Source organism: Mugil cephalus, chromosome 17 (genome assembly GCF_022458985.1).
Source record: "Mugil cephalus isolate CIBA_MC_2020 chromosome 17, CIBA_Mcephalus_1.1, whole genome shotgun sequence".
Classification (NCBI taxonomy): domain Eukaryota; kingdom Metazoa; phylum Chordata; class Actinopteri; order Mugiliformes; family Mugilidae; genus Mugil; species Mugil cephalus.
In genome coordinates, this window is record NC_061786.1 from 20,322,274 (window position 1) to 20,334,401 (window position 12,128).

At 39.9% G+C, this 12,128-nt stretch overlaps 1 protein-coding gene across 1 annotated transcript; it reads left to right on the forward strand.

Annotated features, from left to right (window-relative positions):
- The first annotated feature begins 165 nt into the window (after positions 1-165).
- manba (mannosidase, beta A, lysosomal) lies at positions 166-12,125 on the forward strand. Its single transcript, XM_047610229.1, has 17 exons — positions 166-467; positions 1,376-1,470; positions 1,553-1,658; positions 1,736-1,909; positions 2,921-3,044; positions 3,501-3,670; positions 4,532-4,642; positions 5,731-5,882; positions 6,024-6,141; positions 7,185-7,271; positions 7,364-7,531; positions 7,622-7,840; positions 8,657-8,821; positions 8,970-9,114; positions 9,198-9,340; positions 10,677-10,937; positions 11,340-12,125. The coding sequence occupies exons 1-17, from the start codon at positions 267-269 to the stop codon at positions 11,562-11,564; spliced, it is 2,664 nt and encodes an 887-aa protein (XP_047466185.1). The 5' UTR covers positions 166-266; the 3' UTR covers positions 11,565-12,125.
- The last annotated feature ends 3 nt before the right edge of the window (positions 12,126-12,128 follow it).

The following is a 12,128-nucleotide window of genomic DNA, read 5'->3' on the forward strand; positions in this document are numbered from 1 at the left end:
CTATATTTCAACTGGAAATTTTATTTTATGTGTGGATATTTAAAATCAGGTTAAATAAACGCGTGGAAAAATTGATGGAATTATTTTTTTATGTATAGATCAGCGTCTCTATTATTTATTGTGAGAGGTGGTCAGCTGACTGACGCCAGCGGGTCATGTGACAAACCCGGAAGAACATTGTAGGCAGACACAAGGAAAAGATAAAGAAAGTGAACTTCTGACGAAGGATTTCTCTGATTTACCTGAGCTAAATCAAACCACAGACAATGAAACTCTCTGTGAAAAGTTGTATTTGTGTTTCGCTGTGCGTGTTTTCCGGGGTTTTGTCGGCATTTTCTCCAGAGACGCCTCTAACTCTGAGTCTGGACGGTAAATGGAGTCTGTCAAACTCCAACGGGTCCGTGTCTCTGTTCGCAGAGATACCTGGATGCGTCCATTCAGCTCTGCAGCAGCAGGGAATCATCCAGGTACGAACAATTAGCAACTTACGAGCAAGACGTGGCTGAATTCATGTGATAATCTGAATTACTTTCGTTTTAATGTGCAGGTTTCTGTCATTTCTGTGCAGCTGGTGCCAAATGAATGATGCAAATGCTGCAGAAAACATTTGATTTAATATCTTCACAGTCGTGTTCTACGTTTTTAGCTACTTTTTCTGTTTTTTACATTCTCAACGTTATTCTAAAAAAAGTATTAAAAATATAGACAATTCAATTTTCTGCATGTTTATTTATTAAATGATTAAAAAAAAAACTAAATCTAACTACAATCGTTCACAATTGTAACTAAACTGAACAACGTTTTCTCCAAAAAAAGATCAAGTATTAAATACTAAACAGTTGTTTACCCTCGAAATAAAAAGAAAGAAAGAAAGAAAGAAAGAAACATAAAAAATAATGGTCATCCATCACTGTGTTACTGGTTTCATTAAACTGCCACCAGTGAAACCAGGGTTAGGTTTTACTTCATGGTTCATGTTTTAATGCTGTGCACGTCACAGATATGTAATATTGGCTCACTTGTTTTGAATAAACAAAAACAATATTTGTTTTATTTGTTTGCGTGGGTTCTCTCAGACTATTTGCAGGATTTATGAGAGGATTTATGCAGAAAATATATGACTTATGTTATTATACCTGTCGCAGTAAAAGCAGATCTTATCTTACATTTCATTTCAGGTTTTTCCACCTGGAAACTTGTCAGTTTCCAGGTGGAAAAACTGGCAAGTCTGCTGACACTTTATTTTTATCTGAGATGTTTGGTGACACTGAGTCAGACTTCCATATTTCTTCCTGTTCCCGGCATGAAAATGTGACTAAATTGTCTGTAGTTGGTACTAAATGAATGTCATTAAACTTCGTGTCTCTTATTTCAGGATCCATATTTCAGATTCAACGATTTGTCTTATCGATGGATTGCACTCGACAACTGGACGTACACGACAACATTCACTTCGTCTGCCCAGATGAGGTCAGTGTCATGATCTAGATTATTTATTTATTTATTTATTGTTGTTATCTGAGACTCTCTTGCGTATTTTGTGCGTCTACAGGGTCAAACAGAAGGTGCTTCTCATCTTTGATGGCGTGGACACTGTGGCGTCGGTGTCTCTGAACGGGATCGTCGTGGGAAAGACGGACAACATGTTTCGTAGATACGTACGTTCACTTTACGTTTTCCTTCTCACGTTGATGCGCGTGTGTTCTGTCAAATAACACCTGATTCTGTTGTGTAGCACTTTTCGGTGAGAGACTCGCTGAAGGACGGCGTCAACGTGCTGAAAGTTGATTTGCTGTCTCCGGTTGTTTACGCGTCTGAGCGAAGGAACGCTCACACGTCCTACAGAGTTCCTCCTGAGTGTCCTCCAGATGTGCAGAAGGGGGAGTGCCACGTCAATTTCATCAGGAAAGTATGTCCTGCTGCCTTTTTACCCTAATGAATTAATTATAAAGTAAAATTCTGCAGATGTTTTTGTTAAATGGGTTGTTTTGAATTGAATCCCTGTTAATGAGGCGGTTAAGTTCTGCTCTTTGTTCAGTTCCAAAGGAAAACAACTCAAATAACTTTATTTTTCTTCCAACTTTTGTTCTGTTATCGGTCGGCTTCGTCAGTCGATTGGCATGTTGTGAACCTTTAAAGACAGAGAAACAAAGGTTAACATTTTAATTTAACAGTTTAAGTGAATCTTAAATTAAATACCAATATTTTAAATCACGTTTCAAATGAAACAAATAGAATAAAGAAAAAAAAAACTGATCCACGAGCTTAAAGATCGGCCCATGTTCAGCATTAAATTTCATGAATTTTCCACATTTTTAACATTTAACAGAATTTTAACATTTTTAAACATTTGCATTATCTTTTTAATTTGTCAAACTCATAGTGAAATATCACTTTGTGCAAACTCATTTATCAAAAATCAATGCTTCTACGTGTTCCTCACCTAATCTACACAGCAGTTAAACATGAACTTGAACGCAGCAAATAACAAGGAAGTAAATCAGATATTTCATCGACTGAACCCATGAGGGAACTTGGAGCTTCTTCTATCTGAAGTTTGCTCCATTCTTTCTCAGGCGCTTCAAACCAGGAAATGAGCTGCTGGTGTGCCACCCTGGTGCACTCTGGGAAGTGTAGTTCTATGATGCACACAGTGTTGAAAATAAGGAAAAGCTCCTTTCCTGACACTCAGCTCAACAATGGCAATTTAGAGACATGAACGGTTTAATTACTAGACATAATGTGGTTTGTGGAAACTAGAATATTGAACATCAAGCTTTAAGCAGGAGACATATTTAATGTTATGTAAAATATTTATTTTTTTACTTTAGTTTTTCCCCTGCATTAAATAGTTTCTTTCTGTGTTTTATTCATATTTTAATAAATTAACAAAACATCTGCGTCCTCTGTCCTGGTGCAGGAGCAGAGCTCGTTCAGTTGGGACTGGGGGCCTTCGTTCCCCACGATGGGCCTGTGGAAAGGAGTTCGGCTGGAGGCGTTCGATACCGTGCATCTGCTCCAGGTTTCCTCCGTTCCACTCTACGGTACGTCTCCTTCAACCTGTTACAAAGCACAGCCTGGATAAACGGAGAGACACAAGCAGAACGTCTCTCATCTGATGAGTTGAATTATTTACGTGTTTCATAAGAGCTGTTGTGTAACGTGCAGCTGCAGCACTTTAAGACCTTCGGTGTTTTATTGCAGCCTGGTTTCATGGATAATGATTGATCAGAAGGTTATTGGAAAGTGTCACAATGAACTCAGCATAAATTCTTGAAGCTCCGCCCACTTCCTGGAATAACAAAAACAAACACTAGGAATTCTTCACAGTGTTTTACCGTCTCATTAGGGACTTGTATATACGAAAAGGTATTAATATTTTCTCCCAGTCGCCCATTTATCCAGAATAAATCACAGTATTATTGCCCCTTGTGTTTTCTTTCCTCTCTCTGCTTCGTTTTGTGTGAATTTATTATTATTCATGTGGCCTGTTTGTCCAGATTCCAGCTGCTCTCAGTGGAGGCTGCAGGTTGAGCTTCTCGTCGACACCGATCAGATGTTGAGTTTAGAAGTGGAGCTCTCCGTCCCCGAGCTGGACTCCGAGCAAACCTTCCAGACGGGGCTTCTCCGAGGAAAAAACCAGAACAAGTTCACCTTATTCATCAGCACGGTACCTCAAACAGCTCTGTTAGCGTGTAAAAGAATGACCACAGCAGCCCAACCTAAAGCTGTTAACAGCTTAAATGACTCAAACTTTTTTTTTTTTTTTTTTTTTTTGCACACCACACCCAACAGATGCTGGATTAGACTGAGCTCTAGGTTCTTTGGAGGCCAAGTCAATACCTTGAACTTGTTATTGTGTTTCCTCAGACTATCCCCGAACCAGTTTTTTTTAATTTGTGGTGAATGAAAAAAAAAAAAAAAAAGTTTTACTCCAACCATAGGTGAGTATCAGGTTATTGTCATGCGAGTTTCTGATGTGCGACACCCACACATGTTCATATTCAAACTGCACCAGCCGCTTGGAGGCGAAGACGCTACTTGGATCAAAGTGCAGTCGCCCTTGTTTCAGCTTGTTTTTTTTGGGGAATAAAAAATTACCTGGAAGACTGAGATCTCCACTGCGATCAGGGAGTGCCGCTTCCAGGAAAGTGTTTACATGATCTGCAGTGATGCTTAGGAAGGTGGTATGTGTCCAAGTAACATGCACATGAATGGAAGCACCAAAAAGTCTCCCAGTAGATCAGTGTCTCGTCTTCTTCCCATCATGCACCCTGGTACAACACGTTCCCATGGTAACCGATGCACCCGGCCGGCCACCATGATGGATTCGTTCCTCTTGTCTATTTTTTCGTGCTTCTAACATCAACTCTGAGGACAAAATGTTCACTTGCTGCCTGATATATCCCCAGTACTCACAGGAGTAATCGATAATCGATGTTATTCTCTTCACCTGGTCATAACGTAATGGCTGATCAGTGTGCATATATTTCGTCATTGTCATGTTTGTCATGTTTTTCTCTCCGTCCAGAGCAGCGAGGTGGAGCTGTGGTGGCCCAGGGGCTACGGTGAACAACCCTACTACAACCTGACTGTCAGAGGATTTCATGACGGATTTTTAATCCTCGACACCGAATCTAAGGTCAGAGCTCACGTCACGTTCTCCTCGCGTAATATTCATCAGAGCTGTGTTGGAGATATCTGCAAAGTTTTGATGGAGTTAAATATATTGATGTTATAATACAGGTTCAAATTAAAACACGTGTTGGCAAGATAGTGGAAGGAGTGAATACGTTTTTTTTACTTCTTCCTGCTCCTTTTTGAACATGAGTTAAGCAACTGTTGTTGTTTTAGTTGTCGTAACCGTTTCTTTTTACTGCTTGTTTTATTTTGGATTCTTCTTTTTAATTATGTTCAAAACAAAGATCTTCAAATTGAATCAGATCAGATCAAATCAAAATCCAGAATATTTATTGTTTCTTGGTTGTATGTTTTCAGGACATGAAGAGTTAACGACAGTAAAGTAAAGTCAAACTCCCAAAGTTCAAAGTAAAAACCCCAAGTTCAGGGAAAATGTGCATGTTTTTTTTTGTTTTTTTTTTACCTTGTCATCGTCCAAATCTTAAAAAAGTATCATGAATAAAAATCCACACTACAGATTAAACAGATAAATAGAAGCAACATAAAGATACTCTGTCTAGTAAAATAAACAGTGTGATCAAAACTATTTACAGAATTAGTTTGTGTCCGAGGTGACGTGGTTGTTTGGCCAGTTTCATAGTTTTATTTATTTTGCACAATTAAAAAAAGTAATGAAACGGTGCAGGGAGAGGCATGGGAGCGGGCTTATATGTACAATATTATTATAATGCATTAATATCACAATGTCATGTTGTCTTAAAACACAGAACATCAGAAAATATGAGCACATTCATGACCCAGATTCAGAATGTGGGTTTATGGTCTGTAGGTTAAAAACTTGATGTGTATTTGTTGTGTTTTGATCATGATGAATCAGGAACGTCTTCAAACGTGGCCCTAATACTTCTGGTTAACTTGAACTTTGCTGTCAGGCCACCAAACACTTATTATTGACCTCTAATTATCACAGATTCAGTTCTGATGTGAACTGTAACCTGCCAGGTTTCCAGAGGCGCTGAAGTTTGTGTATTTGTAGCTGATTTTAGCCTCAGTCTGTCGGTCGAGTGTTGATCAGCGTCTCTGCTGCAGGTCTATTTCCGCACGGTGGAACTCGTCCAGGAGCCGATCGTCGGATCTTCGGGCCTGAGCTTTTATTTCCGCGTCAACGGGAAACCCATTTTCCTGAAAGGCTCCAACTGGATCCCAGCCCACTCCTTCCAGGACCGAGTCACCCCCGCTGTGTGAGTTTCTCCTCCTAAAGCCGAGCGAGGCGAATATTAATCACTCTTTTGTGTCCGGCCTTTTCAGAGCTACAGAACAGTCAGTGTTGAGTTTTCGGTTATGAATACATTAACGCTGCCCGCTGCGTGTTTGTGCTGCAGCTTAAGGAACTTGTTGGAGTCGGCGGTGGACGCCAACATGAACGCCCTCAGGGTCTGGGGGGGCGGAGTCTACGAGCAGGATTCCTTCTACGACCTCTGTGACGAGATGGGGATCATGGTAAATGCAGCCTCCTTTAAAACGTCATCATGTAGTGAAATCTCTCAGTGAGTCTTTGGTGGTTAATGGTGAATCCAGGTCAGTGTAGATCTAAAAAGTTCAAACATGGATGGATGGATGCTTTAATTATGCCCTGAGATATTCGGTGTTCAGTAGTTTCATTAAATACAAACAGGAGGAATTACAGTCAAAGATATAAAAGATATTTGTTTTTTCACCCTTTAACTGTACAGAACTCTGCACAGGAGGAGTAAATACTGCATGATGCAATATATTATGTAAAAATAATAAAATAAGTTAAAAGTCAGAATAAAAAGGTAAAAATAATTAAAAAAAAAAAGTAAAATTCAATTAGAAGTCGAACCAAAAAGATAAAATATTGAATAAATAAATAACAAATAACCAATTAATAACCAGACTAAAATGGTAAAAATAAAAAATAAGTAAAATTCAGTTAAAAGTCAGTATCTTTTTATCTAAAAAGATAAAATATAAAATAAATAAATAACCAAAGACAAATTAATAACCAAACTAAAACAGTAAAAATAAATAAATAAAACAAGTAAAATTCAGTTAAAAGTCAGACTAAAAAGATAAAATATCAAATAAATAAATAACCAGATAATAACCAGACAAAAACAGTAAAAATAAATAAAAAACAAGTAAAATTCAGTTAAAAGTCAGACTAAAAAGATAAAATATTAAATAAATAAAATTAAATAAATAATCAGACTGAAAGGAAAATAAAATTCAGTTGAAAGCAAGATTAAACTCATCCATTTGCACAATCCCTGCTCCCAGGGAGAGTTTTATCCTCTGGTTTATCCTCTAGTCTCACCACTAGTCCACTTAGAAACACACAACAAATACAACATGTTTACAATAAACCCTGCGCTAAAAGTCGGTCAAAGAAGTTAATAAGGTCATTTCTGATATTAGGAACTAAAGAGTCTCAGGTAAAGCAGCAGCCGCCTTTATTTATTTCATGCTTTAAAATAAAATCAAGCAACAAAATCTTAAATTCTGCTCTGTGTGTCTTCCAGGTGTGGCAGGACTTCATGTTTGCCTGCGCGTTGTATCCCACCGACGACGACTTCCTGCAGACGGTCAGAGAAGAGGTCGTCCAGCAGGTGGAATTAAGCTCTTGGTTCACGTCACGTAACTCGTTCCAGGCAGCTTCGTGTATCTTTAGCTGTATTTTGTTTTGTAATTATCTCGTCAGGTCCAGCGGCTGAAGTCTCACCCCTCTATAATAATCTGGAGCGGGAACAATGAAAACGAAGCGGCTCTGGCTACAAACTGGTTCAACATCCCAACTTCACAGTGGCCGACGTACGACGACGACTACGTGACGCTTTATGTGGACAACATAAGGAAGATTGTGCAGGAGGTGAGAGTCCGATTCAGGCACTCATTTAAGAAAGATTGATTAAAATAAAAAAACTGTTTTCAATGCAAGATTTGACGGTGTCTCCTGCAGGAGGACGAGAGTCGTCCCTTTCTCGTCTCCAGTCCGACGAACGGAGCCGAGTCGGAGCAGGAGGGATGGGTGGCAACGAACCCCTACGACCCTCAGTACGGAGACGTTCACTTCTACAGCTACACACACGACTGCTGGGACTGGACGAGCTTCCCGCGCACGCGCTTCGCCTCCGAGTACGGTTTCCAGTCCTGGCCTTCCTTCTCCACCCTGCAGCCGGTCAGTGAATGAATGAATGAATGAATGAGTTAGGATCAGATACTTATCTGCATTTTCTTCTTTCATCTTATGTGTTTAGACTTTGTAAATTACAACTAACCCTAATTCAAATAAAACAGCTGATCATACACCGATCAGGCATAACATTATGACCACCTTACAGCTAATATAAACAGTCGTGACTCATCAGAGAATGAACATGGAGCCTCTGAAGGTGTCCTGTGGACTTATTTTTAAAATGGAACAGTTTGTATTAACGTTTACATGTCAGTGCAAGAGATTATATCCATATGGCTAATTTCCAAATTAAATTCCTGAACAAAAACATACAAAAGAGAAGAAAAATGCACATGTCCCTACAATCATTACACACATTTACACTGTAAATGTGGCTTAACACTCTTGCACACACTGTATCTCTGCTCTCATGGATCATCCCACAGTTTGTACCTTGTACTGTTGTTCTTTTTTTTGTTTTTAGTTGTTCCTCATCCTGTTTGTGTGTACCTGTGTGTCAGGTTGTGTCATTGCTATGGGGGTGGAGGTGTCTGGTCTGGTCTAGGTCGGGGCTACATGTCTAAGTAACATCCACACCAATGAATGCCAGGTCTAAAAGTTTCCCAGCAGATCATTAAATTGTCACAAGATGCTCGATGTGATTTACTACTCCTGTCGGTGGTCATAATGTTGTGGTTGATCGGTGCAAAATGTGATTTTTAAACCAGAACAAAAAGGAAGAAGCAGAAATGACGAAAGCCAACACATTTTAAAACCTCTCACTCTCACTTCCTCCCGTGTTTTTTTATGACGCTGCAGGTTTCCATCAAAGAAGACTGGAGCTACGACAGTAACTTCACCTCCCACCGTCAGCACCACGAGGGAGGGAACCGGCAGATGCTGCTGCAGGCTGCTCTGCACTTCAACCTGCCAAACTCGACAGACGCCCTGAAAAGATTCACAGACACTCTCTACATCACTCAGGTGAACACACGGGCACTTTTTAAACCTGCAGGTCTGAGCAGCTCTGCTGGAGCCGCAGACGTTCGCAGATTTCCCAGGAAAAAAACTGCAGACGGCCTTAAACCTGCGTTACTTATAATCGTGACTTATGAGTGTAGTGAATGTGCAGGTGATGCAGGCCCAGTGTGTGAAGGCTCAGACTGAGTTTTATCGCCGGAGTCGGAGTGAAATCATCGGCGGCGAAGGTCACACCATGGGCGCTCTGTACTGGCAGCTCAACGACATTTGGCAGGCGCCGTCCTGGTCATCCATCGGTGAGTTTGTCAATTCGAGATCATTACGAAAAAAACTTTTATCACTTCAGGTTAATGTGATTTTTCTCGTCGTCTTTGTGCAGAGTTTGGTGGGAAGTGGAAAATGCTGCATTATTTTGCGCAGAGCTTCTTCGCCGACGTTCTTCCTGTCGGCTTCGAGGACCGCGACACGTTTTTCATCTACGCTGTCTCAGACCTGATCAGGGACCTAAAGCTCAGGGCTGTGGTACGTTTCCACTGGGAAACCAAATATATATTTATTGTTGTGCAAATTTTATGCGTATTTAAACTCGGTCTGCCAAAATGAACACAGATTAATCAATCATCATGATTAGGATCTGCTGCTGAATGACTCTGAGCGTCTCTGGCAACACATTTCATGCAGTTTATCCAAGATGAGTTGTTGTCGTACATGTGCAAATGTGATATAATGATAGAAGATGCTTAACAGCACATTGGTCGTCTCCATGGGACATTTCAGGACAAAAAAAAAGGAAATGAGACAGAACAGTCGACTGACATAAAGTATTATCACACTCTGCAGGAAGGAGATTTCTTTGCTCTTCCAGCTTCAAATAGCACATTAACACCAAGCGTATGTCAGTCTGGGATTCTGTTAGCACTTTGGCTAACGTGTCGTCCAGCTTGAGACAAACCAAGACAATGCTGACGTGCAAATATGTGTCCACTCCTGAAATTGAACTCGACAATGATCCATACAAACTAGTATGGATTTGGAAAAGTGGATTAGCCTCAGTTTCAGTTGGTTTAAGTTAGTTTTAGGTCATTTCAGTTCTGGTAAATGTAGCTAAATAAAAGATGCTAATGCTAAGAGCTTTACTGAGAAGTAGCTTTAGCCATATAATACTGTAGCGTTAAAAGGATGATGAGGATTGATCACAAATATTCAGTTTAGTGTTTTATTGTTATTTATTGTTGGAACTGAAATAGTTACTGTCGGCCGTAACTACGACAAAACAACAACATCCACAAACTCATCTGACAGCCCTCCAGAACGTAACTTAAGAAATAACTTAAGGATAAAAAAATACAGCATAAATAATATTACCTGACACTAAATGTGAACCACAACACCAGGTTTCTGTGTCAGGATTCCAGTTGTTTCTTCTGATGCAGCGAAACATTTACTTCATATTTTCCCTTTTTTTTTTGGCATTGGTTTTTTAAATATATTTTGCAATTTAGATACAATTGAAGCCTATGATTCACACTAATGCTGCTAATCTCCATGTTCTACTGTCCACTTTGTGGCCGTAACCATGGAGACTTCAGCTAGCTGTGACATCACGTACATAACTTCTATAAGAAGTGGTCAACTCTCCTCTCGTTCGACAATGTCAACAAGTTAGTTTGTCTTTGTAGCGGGTGAAAGAGGAGGAACGGGGCGTTTTAATAAACACGTTAAGTGCAGATATATTCCCTTTCTTCAGTGTTTGCTCATGCAAAGCAAAACACGATTAAAAATTAATGATATTTAATCAAAATAAATCCAGATCTGATTAAAGTTTTTAACGGTTTGAGTGTATCCTCATGTCTACCAGGTGACCATCTACTCCTGGGCCGATCCGGATCCAGTCTGCACGCACACGTCCGACCAGTTGCTGGTGCCCGGAGGCGCCGCCGTCGCCATTTTGAAGCAACCTGTCGCCACCATGTTGGCCGGATGCGGACGCTGCACCCGCCTCACCTGCCTGCTCACCTTCCACCTGGAGGACCAGAGGGGCCGCCAGCAAGGCCCCACCAACCACCACTTCCTCTGCTCACCCAAAGACGCTCAGGGGCTCCAGAGACCCAACATCACAGTAAGCATTGATAATCTGTTAGTTTTTATTAATTAAATATGGTCCAGGAATGACTCTTAAAGCATTTAAACGGAAATTTATTTGTAAAGCTGACTGATCTCAGAGTGGTTGCTTATGAAATTCTTATAGGTGATTAAAAGAGATGTTTTACAAACCTGAAAATCTATTATTTATTTGTTTTTATTTGTTCTTTTCAGCTAGATTCTGAGTGTGCATCATGCATTTTTTAAATTTAACAGGAACACTAACATTTGGAGCAAACTCGTGAAGAAGAAATGAATAATTAAAATGTACATATGTAGTTTATTGCACGGGGATTAAAGGATAAGTGAAGACAAAATAAAACATTAAAGGTTCTTGAGAATACAAGTATTTTGTTTCATGTAGTGTTTTCCTCCACAGGCGAAGGTGCAGGAGGATCAGGACGACTTCACGGTTACCCTCCACTCGGCCTCCGTGGCTCCGTTTGTTTGGCTCGACGTAGGAAACGTCCCGGGACGATTCAGCTCCAACGGCTTCCTGATGGTTTCCAGAAACCAGACGGTCAGCTTCTACGCGTGGCGTCCCACCAGCGTCGCCGAGCTCTCGGCGTCCCTCACCGTCACGTCTCTAATGGACGTGTACTGACCCGAGATCAGGAAGTTTCCGTGCTGAGTTCAGAAGTAACGGATGGGCTGAAACGGTGCAGGGATTGATCTCTTATTAGCAGCTAAAACCCCTTTTTAATGTGTCCTAAAAGAATATTTTTTTTCCAGTACATTGTGCCAAGAAACTATTTTTTTATATTTTTTCATAATGCTAATTCTGTAAATTTCTAATCTAATTTTATTTTCTTTCAGGTGTTTATTTTTATATGCAACAAAGTTACGGTGACAAAGTAATTTCCTAGTCTAAGTCTAATACTGACTTGTCATTTTCAGCTTTGGTTTGAGGTCTGTTGTTGCTCTGACTTCTTAGATTTATTTATCCAAATTAAAATACGGATAATGAACTAAGTAAGTACTCACTCCGTCCACTGAGCTATGGTTTGTTTGTTAACTGAAAACTACCTTTGCCTGTTTTGCACATGTACTTGACCTCCTGAATGTGTTGTTTCACATGCAGAATTGTCTAAAGATTGTTTTTTATATTTGTGACAAATCAATTTGTACAACTTTATTTTAATAAATAAACAAAACCAAACAAAGTTTA